The 14,062-nt window shown below is 38.0% G+C and overlaps 1 protein-coding gene across 5 annotated transcripts in view; it reads right to left on the reverse strand.

Annotated features, from left to right (window-relative positions):
• LOC143033840 (uncharacterized) overlaps positions 1–14,062 on the reverse strand; it is a 102,988-nt gene that overhangs the window by 3,106 nt on the left and 85,820 nt on the right. For all 5 annotated transcript variants that reach the window (XM_076199392.1, XM_076199389.1, XM_076199393.1 and 2 more), the window contains 4 exons: positions 3,077–3,228; positions 2,806–2,882; positions 2,299–2,607; positions 2,052–2,132 (listed from right to left, as the gene is read on the reverse strand). In XM_076199392.1, coding sequence (XP_076055507.1) covers positions 2,052–2,132; positions 2,299–2,607; positions 2,806–2,882; positions 3,077–3,228 — 619 coding nt within the window. The remainder of the gene's footprint in view (positions 1–2,051; positions 2,133–2,298; positions 2,608–2,805; positions 2,883–3,076; positions 3,229–14,062) is intronic.

Raw genomic sequence — 14,062 nt, forward strand, 5'->3', positions numbered from 1 at the left:
TGCCCCCTATGCTCCTCTGAATAGCTACACCATCCCATTTCCTCTCTACAAGGCGTGTCTTCCATAAACACCACTGCATGGGCTAATAGACCGTGGGAGGGAAATTTCACCCCCCCCCCCACAAAAAAATCACAGTATCATCTATACAACCACTCTTCACTCACCCTATCTTCTCTCGTCTCCCTTCCTCAACAGACATTCCCCTTTCCCAATGCCTCTTTCAGCCCATTCATCCATCTCGTCCTTGGTCGTCCCCTCATGTTCACTCCCTCCACTTCTGCCTTCCACATCTTTTGATTAATCCTTCTCACATTCTTTCCATGCGACCAAACCATCACAATACTTTCAACTCTATTCCCAACTACCTTTCCACCCTTGTTCTCCTCATTTCTTACTCTATCCAGCCTAGTAACCCCTACCATACTTCTCAGGAATTATATCTCAAACACACAAGTTAGAGGTCCCATGTTTCTGCCCCATACAGTGCTGTTCACACAATCTCCTCTAAGCATTCATTCCCCAATATCTACCTCCACTCCTCCCTTTCCTGCCACATTTGCATTCAAGTATCTAAAGCTATCCACTTCCTCCAGCATCTCCCTTAATACTCTCTTCCAATTTACTACCATCCTCTCCCTTTGTACATTTATCATGTTACTTTTACCCACATAAATCTTTCAACTTAGGCATGCTTTCCCTAAATCTGTTGCTAACTTCTTAAATCCTTCCTCTGATCCTGCTACAAGCAGTGTCATCAGCAAACAACAACTGGTTTATCTCCCATTTTCTCTAACCATCTCAAATCCCCGGCCCATTACCATTGCATTTACCTCTTGTATCACCCCATCCGTGTATAAATTGAACAGCTAAAGTGACATAACACATCCCAGGCGAAGTCCCACCTTTACCTCAAACCATTCACTCTCTCCATTTCTAATTCTATCAAGCTTGACTATTGTAAAAACTCTTGATGGCTCTTACAGCTTTCCTCCTATCCCATATATCTGTAATATCTCCCACAGTGTCTACCTGTCTACCCTGTCAGCCTTTTCCAAATCCATGGACCCAAAACACATCATTACCTTTTCCTAAAGCTTTCTCGCATATCTGCATTACCACAAAAATCTGATCCACACAACCCCTACCTATCCTAAACTCACTGTTCCTCCCCAATTACTCCCTGTTCCTTTCCTAATCCCTGTCTGGGGTATTGGCTGCATGTTAATGTGGGGTTCAAAGGTGTTCAGTAGCATGCAGCTGATACTTTGAGGTGGGGTGCCCCTATGGACCAGAGCCACATACAGACGCTCCTCAACTTACGTTTTAGTTACGTTCCGAACGGAAGTTGAAAATGAACGTAAGTTGTTACTGTACTATACATCGGTAAATTCTATTACCGTATCTTATAAAACACCCCTAAATCATTAATTAAACACATAACATTGTAAAATAATAACATTAATTTCAAATAGATTAAATTCAAGCAACATAAATTGAGATGGTGGAGGAGGAGGCAAGGCATTTTCAGTTTGTCGTCTGTGCAATGTAAACAATGGACGTAGCGTCGTGCGCAAGTATTGCTTGAACTACGGAGAGCGCGGTAAACTAAAAAATTCACAAAAAAAAAAATAATAATAATTTTTTTTTTTACCGTCAGTTCAAATGTAAAACTGAAAAAACGTAAAACGAATGAACGTAAGTAGAGGAGCGTCTGTATAATTTTTTCTGTGATAGAGGAATTTTGTATTCATAGAGAAATGATGATAATTTATCATACAGCAATTGTCCCTCCATTATGCTGTCCCCCACTCTTAATACTGTCCTGTACCACTTCTCTGAATGTTCATTTCCTTTTTCACCGAACCCTGTGATTGGGGAGAAAAATATTGCAACCAAGTATTCCCACTCGAGTCATAAAAGGCGACAAAAACAGAATGGGGATAGGACTAGGCATCCTCCTCTCTGCAGCCCCAAAGGGAACATTCTTGTAAAAAATAATACAATAAAAAATATAACAATACACAAAATAAAAACAAGGAATAAGTAATTACCTATCATATGAAGAGCTTGATGAACTCTTGTCATCATGACACCCACGACTACTATCTTGCTGAGAGTAGCCGCCACTTGAGCTGGAAAGTAAATTAATTATATATATATATGTATATATATATATATATATATATATATATATATATATATATATATAAAAAAAAAAAAAAAAAAAAAAAAAAAAATTCATCATAACTTATTATTTGTCCTTCCTCTGTCAAACATATTCAAATATAATAATACTACCGTTCATCTCTGTAGTTTCGCCCATAGGATGAGGAAGAGCTGTAGGGTGATGATCGGTCATCTTCTTTCCATGATCGGCTTTCTCCATCCTTCCAGGACCTGTTGCCACCATTGTCTTTCCATGACCTGCTCGCTCCTCCCCCACTTCTGTCTTTCCAATCTCTGTTGTATTCTGGGGAAGGGCTACGCCTACTATATGGTGAGCGGCTGCGCCGGCTTGAGTACTGACGATCACTATAGTCTGACTTGGAGTCATAATGACTTGATCTTGAACTAGAAGAATGGTTACGACCACCATAGCCTCTATCTCTGCGTAGGAATGCATTTTTACCATTACTTCCCTAACTTTCATCCCAGTTTATTCACTGATCATTTTGCATGAGAACAAAAGAATGAGAACAATAATTATTAAAAAATAAATAAATAAAATAATGATAAAATAATAATAAAAAAAAAAAAAAAAACAATAAAAAAAAAAAAAAAAAGGACATTCATGCTCATGAGTACCTCTCAGGGGATCTGTTGTAGCTCCTTGGGCGGTCATCCCTCCTTCTGTCCCTATCATCATAGTTACGCCTCATTGCCTGCAATGTTGCATAAATACTACAACATTCTTTCCCACCCAAATGTTAATGTTAAACACCTTGGTCCACACTTGACTTTCCATGCGTATGCTGTCAAGTCTTACAACACTTCAAATACATAATTCCTACAGAGTACAGAAAACCAGAAAAAAAAATAATAATAAAAAATAAATAAAAATAAATAAATCACTTACTAATCTTCTTTCATTCCTTTCTTTCTGGTATTCATCCTCCCTGATTTGGTCCATCTTATCCTTCCAATTCATGTAGTCCCTGTATGTATCAAGCTCTTCATGCTTCTTCCCTTCAACACAAGTTGAACCCCATTTCATGAAACCTAGTTTTCCTGCAGAGCAAGTAAATATGTCATTACATCAACACTATCCTCTCTGTATTAATTCTTGATGGAGCCAAAATTCTGACCATCTGTAATCTTGACCTGCTTTTCTTCTAAAACCTTTTCCAACCTGTAAGTGTATTTATCGCATGTGAAATCTGCTTCCAATCAGATAAGAGGCAAGCACTTCAAATGGCACTAGGAAACATGTTAATCATTTTACAAACTAACACGAAAAAACACATAGATTTTGCTCTTAATGCCAAATAAGATGGTTTAGTTGTGGGTCACCAACAAATGGTGCAACTGGAAACCTTACAAAATATGAACCACCCTTCAGCTTCACAAGATCAGTGGATGTAGATGAAAAAGCCAAGTCATGTCTGAATATGATTTGGGTATACTCTGCAGTTACTATGTCAAATCAGTACCAGAAGCTTTCAGATTTAAATTCTTGGAGTCACTCGAGTATATAGGGTATTATAATTACATCTAATTAGCAATCCTTACAAATCTTATACAAGAAGGTAATTGTTCTTTTATACTGGCTGTATGACTTTCCAGTAGGAAATGGGTAACCGATTTCAAACCTCTATAAACCACCAGGCTATTTAATTCAAGTATCTCTCTCCTTCAGTATAAGCTGCAGTAAATAGGAACATTTTGAGTTTAACAGCATACCATGCGTTTGAATTTGCCAGAATGTGGTACATTGGATTGCCAATATATTCATAGGGTCCTGTACTTATCTCCAGTCATTAAACTTTGACTTCAAATCATTTCTGTTTTTAGCCTGGTGTTTTACCTAATTGTATTATTGAAGAAATGAGCGTGCGTGTGCATGTGTATACACACATATACAAGGTGACTTGTTGACCATCTACAGAATTACGAGAGGTATAGAAGTCCTTGATAGAGGAGACTTACTAAATTGTGATATAAGAAACACAAGAGGGCATGGAAGCTCAAAAAGGATAGTTATAGAAAAGACCTGAAAACAAACAGCATTCCCCATAGAGTGGTGGATGTATAGAACATACTAGATGAAACAATAGTGTAAGCAAAAACAATACATGAAATTAAGATCAAATTAGACATGGCAAGATACAGATGGGATACCACAAGCCCCTTCCTGTAAGGTACAACTAAGTAAACACACACACACACATACACATAAATTTGAAACTATGTGGAGTTTAAGACACTTCAAAATGTTAAAGGATACTAAATCTTCATTAAACAAGATGCTGATGGAAGTAATGCAATACTCATGGGTGACTAATTGCAAAGGAATATGTTGGGAAGAGATGACAATGAAAGGTGGAGATGATCATTGGGGAAATGTATTACTCAACATGACCATGGAACATACAATGAGACAATGGGTAAAGGAAAGCACTAGATTTAGAAATAATGAAGAACAATCAAAACTAGATTTAATATTTATGTCAGAACCTGAAATAGGAGCCAAAATGATTACAAGACACCAATTGTGAAGTGACCATATAATACGAGTTAGAATTAAAGGAAGAAATATATAAAGAGAAATGAAAAACACAGAAAGGGCAGACTATATGGCAAAACAGACTGAGAAACTTAAAAAAAAGTGAAAGATGGAAGAGATGGAGAACAGAGAAAAGACAGGAAACCAAAGAAACAAATATGTAAAAATATGTAGGGAAGAAAAAAGTAACTGAGAAAGACATAATTAATAAATGTAAATATCAGCCAAAACTATTCAATACGTAAATGGGAAACCGAGAAACAAGCACGAAATAGTGAAACTATGCCAAGGGAACAATTAATACACAGAAGATACCGAAATGGCATAAGTTATGCGCAAACATTTTAAATCGGTTTTCACTAGAGAAAAAATACAACAGGTTGAAGGTAGATAAGTGAAATCCTCCCATGAAGGAAATAATGGATCATATAACAAACCTCGATTTTAAACTGGATAATAGCAAACTGGATATTAAAAGAATGTAAAGAACTAGTAAACAAAATATACAACAAAATATGTTGCTCGCCCAAAGAAGAAAACATGCTGATATTGTACCAATTTATAAATGAGAAAATAAAGACCCAACAAATTACAGACCAGTTTCCCTTACAAGCACAGTAGCTAAAATCTGAGAAGTTATAAAAAGCAGATGGATAAAACATCTGGAGAATAATAGATTGAATCAGACAATCGGATACAGGAAGATCATGCACCACATATTTGATCTGCATTTACTCAAGATTATTAGATATAATACAGGAAAGGGAGGGATGGGCTGATTGCTCTTTCCTAGATCTATAAAATGCTTTTAATAAAGTCCCTCACAAGATACTATTAAGCTGGAAACCATAGGAGGATACAAGGCAAACTACTTCTACTTGGGAAGAGGTAATTAGTGGAGTCCCACAAGGATCAGTGCTGATTCCAATGTTTGCCATTTATGTGAATGACATGGATGAGGAAGTGGAATGTTACATGAGCTTCTTTGCAGATGATGGAAAATTGTAAAAAAAAAAAAAAAAAAAAGCAAGTACTGAAACAGACTGTGAATGGAGTCGGAAGTGGGAAGTGGAATTCAACACTAAAAAATGTAGCATAATGGAGCTGGGGGGGGGGGGACCAGGAAGATATAAAATTAGTGGAAAAGAAGTAAAGAAAGAGGGATCTGAAAAATACCTGAAAATGATCATCATAAAATATACTGTATGTCCCTTGACAGATAAACAAAATTGTTGGTGAATCTATAACTAAGAGTGATAAAAGTAGATTTTATCTACTTGGATGAAGAAATGGTAAAGAAAATACTAGTCACAATGATAGGACCTAAACTGGAGTATGTAGCGACACTGGTCACCCAGTGAAAAGAAGATTGAGAGAATCCAGGGAGCAGCTATGAGGATGGTCCCAGAACTATCAAACTCTCATAAGAAGATTGTTAAAATTTGAGTTGCCGACTCTGGAACAGAGGAGAGAGGCGACTTGTTGACCAGCTACAGAATTATGAAAGACATGGAAGTCCTTGACAGAGAAGACTTACTAAAGTGGGATAAGAGAAACATGAGGATATGAAAAAGAAGCTTAAAAAGGACAATTATAGAAGTGGCCAGAAAAAGAATGACTTTTCCCCACAGAGTGGTAGATGTATGGAACACATTGGATAAAATAACAGTGTGCAAAAACAATACAAGAATTTAAGAGCAAACTGCATATGGAGAGATACAAAGATGGGACACCACGAGCTTAGCTCCCCCTTCCTGTAAGATACAACTAGGTAAATACACACACAAGTGGAAGGGTGGCGAGATAAACACAGGAAACTGTTGGGTATTTATTCGGACATTTTGCCCTAACCAGGACTTCTTCAGAGTACAGTAGAAGCCCGATTTAATGAACTAATTCAGCCAAGGTCCAGTCCGCTAAATTGAATTTTCCGTTAAATTGAGCGAGTGAGTGTTGGTGTAACAGTGTTGCCAGAGCGGATTATACAAATGATACGTACCTAAAAATTCCCTAGTGTACACACACACACACATACAGTATATATATTATTGCAAGTGAATTATAGGCAGCACAATCGTGAATTGCAAACGAACAGCAACGTGCAGTAATTTGTTGCAACATGTGTGTGTGTGTGTGTGTGTGTGTGTGTGTGTGTGTGGTGTAACAATGATATGAGCTGTCTGTGAATTTCGCGGAATATTAGTCATAGCTTCGTGTTTGGTTCGATGTACATAATTCTAGCGATTAATAGGACTGGGCAGTTGGTTTTTGGATAGTGAGTGTTATTGTTGTGTTGTTGCAGAAAACGTGGTTCGTTGTTATAGAAGTGTTTTTCGTGGTGATTACTCTCGTGTACTGATTTTGAATTTTCCCATCAACTTACCGTTTCATTATTTTGTTTTCCTATTATACCGTCTATTTCTACTTGAATATATTTCTGCTACAATTATACTTTATACATATACTGAATTATATATTATTGTATATATATTATAGTATGTATATTTATATACCTCCAAAGTACTAAATTATAGAATTTTCCTTGACTCCACCACCACAATCTGGTAACATCTGGTAACATCTGGTAACACTGGACTCTGAGACACGCATGTGGCCAGTTGACGGAAAATACTCAACTTAGCTTACCGTTCCCGCTAAATTGAGCTATTTCCGTAGACGCGCGTCTGGCCAGCTAGCGGAAAATGGTCAACTTAACGGACAATTTCCGCTAAGTTGAGCATTTTTGTTATTGCTATTTGCAGTTCGCTAATTTGAGCTTCCGCTAAATTGAGATTTGTTAAATTGGGCTTCTACTGTACATGCATTTCCAAATAATAAGCACCCTACATTCCCGCTAGAGATCAGTGTTCCACCACAGTCGATGTAATCCCTCCACTCTGGCTTGCGAAGTATTATGCAGCTTGCTGTTCTCAACTTAAACTCATCGTGGTAGTTGTTGTTTGAATGGGAAACGCTGTATGCTGCTTCAATTATTTTTCTCCTTTTCTTAGTAAGTCCTTTCTGTAGCACCTTTATTTTGTTCCACTTTGGTAGATGGCCATGACTGTGCATGGGTCACTAACGAATTCTATGTTTGGTGGGCCCCAATGTCATTCCTGTGCTCATTTGTCTGCTTTTTATACCTCCACTTGTTTTTCTACAGTAACTTAAAAGAAAGTTTCCACACAGTATCTTGTATGACATTATTTTCCCCTTTCTCGACCACGGCTTTTTGGTTCTTGACATTATCTCCTATTTTTGTCCCCGTCCCGAGTGCAATTTTGATACTGGCTCTAATGAGCAAATGTTCCAACTTGCCTGAGTGACTCTAGCTTGGCACAGACATTCACCACTGTCAATTCCAGTCACATCTCCTCTGTTCCTTATGCTATCTTTATAGTCTTTTTTTTTTTAAGCAGTGCAAAAGCCCTTCCAGATAACAGAGTTTTGTGAAAACAAATGTGGTATGTTCTTAGGAGGAATCCTATGATTACTCCACTCTTTATCATCTCGTTTTGGCTGTATTAGTAGAGTCATCTTTTTTGGTAGTTTTTCTATGAACCAAGAATGAGGTTTTCTTTCCTCCATGTCTGTGTTGAAGTATGCTAATTTGGATGTCTAGTTTAACCTCCTCAATTAGTTGTCTAAATTGGCATTTTTAGGGGCAATGACCCAATCTACATGTCAAAACCAGGTATTTCTACCCATTATTCTTATAAAATTATCTTTCTACAACCTCCATACAGAGGGATGCTGAAAAACAGCACTGAGGGGCAGTATAGTATTCCTCTCTGTCAAAACCGAAGGGACCAATAGTAGTATTTCATATATATATATACATATATATATACATATAATATATATATATATATATATATATATATATATATATATATATGTGTATATATGTAAATATATATATATATATATATATATATATATATAAAATCCCTTATATAAAACCTTGGAAGGGAAAGATTTATACAAGGAAATAATTTTTTTTAAGAATACCACCATTGGAATCTTATGGTGGTATTCTTAAAATTTCTTTCCTTATATAAATATTTCCCTTCCAAGGATTTTTTTTTTTTTTTTTTTCAAAGAATACCAACAAGTCTTGCACATTGTGATATCAGCATAAAAAAATCTTCCTTTCCTAGAGCCTCGTCATCCATATCTCGAACTACTTCTATTGCTGCTTTTAATGCCCCTTCCACAGAAACATTATTAACTATGGCTGTTATGTCATTCGAAGCCATAATTTTTTGGTGCAATATCCATACAATTTCATTTGTTAACAAGATACTGTAATTAGAATTATTCAGGGTACTGCTTATTGACCCCAGTCTATTATATAAGGATTTTGCCAAACACTTCGCTAATCTATGCGGAGCACTACGTATACCAGAAGTGATAGGTCTCATTGGGATATTGAGCTTATGGGTATTTGGGAGACATGACCGGAATTGACAGCAGTGAATATCTGTCCGTACCAAACTTGAGTCACTTAGTAGAATTGAGGTATTTGCTCAGTACAGCCATCAAAATTGCACTCAGCTTGGGAACAAAAGTTGATACTGTGAAGAACCAAAACAAAGTCATGGTCAAGAAAGAGGAAGATAGCATCATCAAGATACCATGTGGAAACTGTCCTATAAGTTATTATAGAGAAACAAGTAGGGGTATTAAAAAGTTGACAAATGAGCACAGAAATGATGTCAGGGGCCCACCAAACATCAAACTCGCTAGTGGTGCATGCAGATAGTCATGGCCACCTACCGGACTGGGCCAAAATAGAGGTGCTACAGAGAGGACTTCCTAATGAAAGGAGAATAATAACTGAAACAGCATACATTGGTTCCCATCCGACAACCACCACAATGGGTTTATTAAATTAAAAAGAAAAGCAAGCTGCTTATTACTTCATGAGGCAGATCAAAGGTGAAGCAAGGGTGAGGTCAATCATGGTGGACTGCGGAGATCTTTGACGGGTATGTAGGGTGTCAATTATTTGGAAATATATGTACTCTGAAGAAGTCCTTGTGAGGACAAAACATCAGAATAAACCCCCAACAGTTTCTTCTGTTTATATCACCACCATTCCAATCACCTTACATACTCACACATATATATAATACACATACACACAAAGATATGTCCCCAGACAAGCAGATAAACAAAATAGAAAAAACCTACAACTTACCAAGATCAATAAAGGTGGCTTTTAAGTACTTGGATGAGGTAATGATAAAAAAAAAAAAAAATTACTAGTCATACGTATAAGCCAAGATTGGAGTACGCTGCAACACTATGGGCACCCAGTACATAATAGAATAGAATAAAAAAAAAAAAAAAAAAAAAAAAAAAAAAAATCCAAAGAGTAACAACAATGACGGCCAAAACACTTTCAAAACTGACATACATGCAAAGATTGTCTAAAATAGAACTACCAACCTTGGGACAAAGAAGAGAAAGAGGCAATCTACTGGCCATTTACAGAATCATGAAAGGCATGGAAGTAATTGACAGAGAGAACTTATTAAAGTGGGATAAAAGAAAAACAAGGGGATATGAAAAGAAACTCAAAAAGGATAGTTACTGAAGAGATCTGGAGAGAGAGAGAGAAATACAAACAGTGGTGGATGTCTGGAAATAATTGGATGAAACAATAGTGGGTGCAACCATATATATATATATATATATATATATATATATATATATTATACACATATATACAGAGAATACACAGAAGATATAGAAATGGCAGATATGGAGAAAAAGAAAAAAAAAAAAAAAAACAAAAAAAAAAAAAAAAAAAAAAAAAAAAAAAATCAAATCTGTGCGAGGGAGCTTTCAAAAAGTCCATAACTAAAAATTATATGGAAGGAACTTGATTTTATCACACCTTGACGTTCTTGTACCAACGTGCTGTAACAAATTCAAACATGAACCCAAAAATGTACGTAATGACGCATCGCCGCCAGTTAGAAATCGGACACCATTTAAGCAACATGGAATCCACCAAAATCGAGGCCATGACTGTGAAAGTCAGTTGGCAAATCGTTGACACTCTGAAACAAGTTTATGGTGACAATGCCCCAAAGAAATCAACAATCTACAAATGGATAGGTTGGTTCAGAAATGGAAGAAACAAAATTAAGGTGACACCCGCAGTGGCAGGCCATCGCCAGTTTATGAGAAAAACATTGATGCTGTCCGTGACATTATTGAAAAGAATAGACGAATAACCACTGATTCAGTAGCAGATACACTAAACAAACCCATGGGTTCTGCACACTCAATTCTAGTAGAGACTTTGGGGCTAAGCAAGCTTTTCGCTCAATGGAATGGGTCCCTAGGTTGTTGCGCCCAGATCAGCAACAAACAAGGGTAGATCTTTCAATCGAAATTTTAATCAAGTGGGATGAAGACTATGAAGCTTTTCTGCAGGGAATTGTGACGGGGGATGAAACATGGCTCAACCAGTACAATCCTGAGGACAAAATTCAATCAAAGCAATGGCTGCCCCGGGGTGGAAGTGGACTAGTCAAAGCAAAATCAAGAAGAATGGTCATGGCCACTGTTTTCTAGGATGCAAAGGAGATTTGGCTGGTGGACTTCCTTGAAAACAATAAAACAATTGCATGTACTTATTAAGAATGCATTTTGAGAACTGTCCAAAAGAGTCTGGAAAAATGCCTTGGAAACCTGTCTCAATGCGTCCTCTTCACCACAACAAAGCATGCGCTCATAGTGCTCAGCAGACAAGCTGTGCAACATGAATTTCGATGGGAAATCATCCGACATCCCCCTTACAGCTGCGATTTAGCCCCATTCGACTTCTTTTGTTTCCAAACTTAAAAAAAAAAATAGTGGAAAGGTACCAATTTTCCATCAGTTGAAGATGTAAAAAGAGCTGCTCTGACATGGTTCAGATCACATGATCCTCAGTTCTACTCAGATGGACTAATAAAGGCTGGTATCAACGTTTGCTGAAGTGTATTGACCTTAACCCCTTCCATACGGTGCCGCACACGTAGGCGTCATGGACTTAGATCTCGGTGGCAGCAGCCAATGCCAGCCGTACGACGTGTCGTAATAATACTCGCATCATAAAATATAGTCACCGCTTATATCGATCGTTCTCTCTTCACCCGTGAATTTTGATAACCATAGAAAATGCGATTACAAAAGAATTAGAAAGAATGTCATTATGGAGGGGCGACTACAATAAATATAATCAAGACGCCGATATGGCAGCCTCGCGAATACACTCGCTCCCCATTTTTTCATACCGTCCTTTTTCCAAACTTTATGAAGCCCCCTCATATTCACCAAACAAAAAGAAAATCTACAAAACTATGATCAAAGAAATGAAGATTTCCTCCAATGAAGGAATTAAATATTACTCGGAATGAAATAGGGAATCAAAAATTAAAGCTTGACGTTAACAAATCACATTTGCAAACTGGATACTAAAGGAATGTATAGACGAACAAACAGGAAACATATACATAACAGTTGAATGCTAAAAGAAGGAAAATTACCAGGAGACTGGAAAAATGCCAATAGAGTGCCAATATATAAGGGGGGGGGGGGAATAAGGAAGACCCAACAAATTATAGCAAGTACAATAGTTAAAATTTGTGAGTCATCAAAGATAGATGGACAGAATATATTGAGGAGAACAATATACTGAACAAGAGGCAATTTGGATTCAGACAGGGAAGATCACGTACAACTAATTCTATTTGTTTCTATTGACTTTTTCAAGGATGCATTATATCACCCTGGCTGTTCAATTTATACATGGATGGGGTAATGTGAGAGGTAAATGCAAGGGTAGTGGGTCAGGGATTGGAGATGGTTAAAGAAAATGGAGAAAAGTGGGAGGTGAGCCAGCTCTTGTTTGCGGACGACACTGCGCTTGTGGCAGGATCGGAGGAGGGATTGAGGAAGTTGGTGACAGAGTTTGGGAGAGTGTGTGATAGAAGAAAGCTGAAGATAAATGTGGGTAAATGTAAGGTGATGAGATGTACAAGGGGTGAAAGTGGCAGTAGTCTGGAAGTGAGCATTAAGGGAGAGCAACTGGAGGAAGTGGATAGTTTTAGATACTTGGGTGCAAATGTGGCAGGAAAAGGTTAAGTGAAAGTGGAGGTAGAATGTAGATTGAGAGAAGCGAGTAAATGTCTTGGTGGATTAAAAAGTGTAATAAGGAATAGACATTTGGGAATGGATGCTAAGAGGAGACTATATGAAGGAGTGATTGTGCCAACAGCACTGTATGGGGCAGAAACATGGAACATAAGAGAGGAAGAGAGGAGTTTGAATGTGTTTGAGATGAGGTGTCTGAGAAGTATGATGGGGGTTACTAGGCTAGATAGAGTGAGAAATGAGAAGGTGAGGAGGAGAAGAGGGGTGGAAAGGGGGTTGGGAGATAGGGTTGATGAAAGAGTATTAGGATGGTTTGGACACATGGAAAGAATGAGTGAAGAAAGACTAGTAAAAGAGGTATGGAAGGCAGATGTGGAGGGAGTAAACATGAAGGGACGTCCTAGGATGAGGTGGATGGATGGGGTGAGGGGGGCTTTGGGAAAGAGGGGAATGTCTGTTGAGGAAGGATGGGAGAGGACAGAAGACAGGGGTGAGTGGAGAATGGTTGTATATGGATGATGTTGTGATGCATGAGGTGGAATGGGCAGGGGGATGGGGGGCGAGGTAGTATGTGTGAGCAAATTTTGACGCAGCCCGAAGGGATTTCTCCCCGTCTTCTCCTTTATGCATGGGGGGACGGAGAGGGGGGGTCCCCGATTTAATGAAGCGGGCTTACTGTGGATGTGCTGTGTCTTGTGACACAGTTTCTGACCCAGGGCAGTGGACAAGGTGCAGGAATGACCCATCATCCAGGAGGTGCTAAGATGAGAGGGAGGGCGGAGGGGTGTGGAGTGTATTCAGGGATGGACTGGGTGGGAATGATTTGATGCCTTTTCCTTTTTGGCTACCTCCCTTGTAAGGGGGAAAAAGCCATGGTATATATGTATGTATGCTATTCAAGATTAATAGATATATTGCAAGAAAGGGATAGCTGGGCAGACTGTGCCTTCCTGGACTTACAAAAGGCATTTGATAAGGTACCACACAGAGTATTGCTATATAAACTGGAAACAATAGGAGGTATACATGGATAACTATTGAATTAGATGGAGGATTTCCTACATGGAAGATAAATGAGAGTAGTGCTCAGAGACAAATATTCAAAATGGGAAGAAACGAGTTGTGGCATCCTACAGTACTAGCTCTGTTAATGTTTGGTATATATGTGAATGACATGGACAAAAG

The sequence above is a fragment of the Oratosquilla oratoria genome, chromosome 16 (assembly GCF_046742065.1).
Source record: "Oratosquilla oratoria isolate Oo_2021 chromosome 16, ASM4674206v1, whole genome shotgun sequence".
Taxonomy (NCBI): domain Eukaryota; kingdom Metazoa; phylum Arthropoda; class Malacostraca; order Stomatopoda; family Squillidae; genus Oratosquilla; species Oratosquilla oratoria.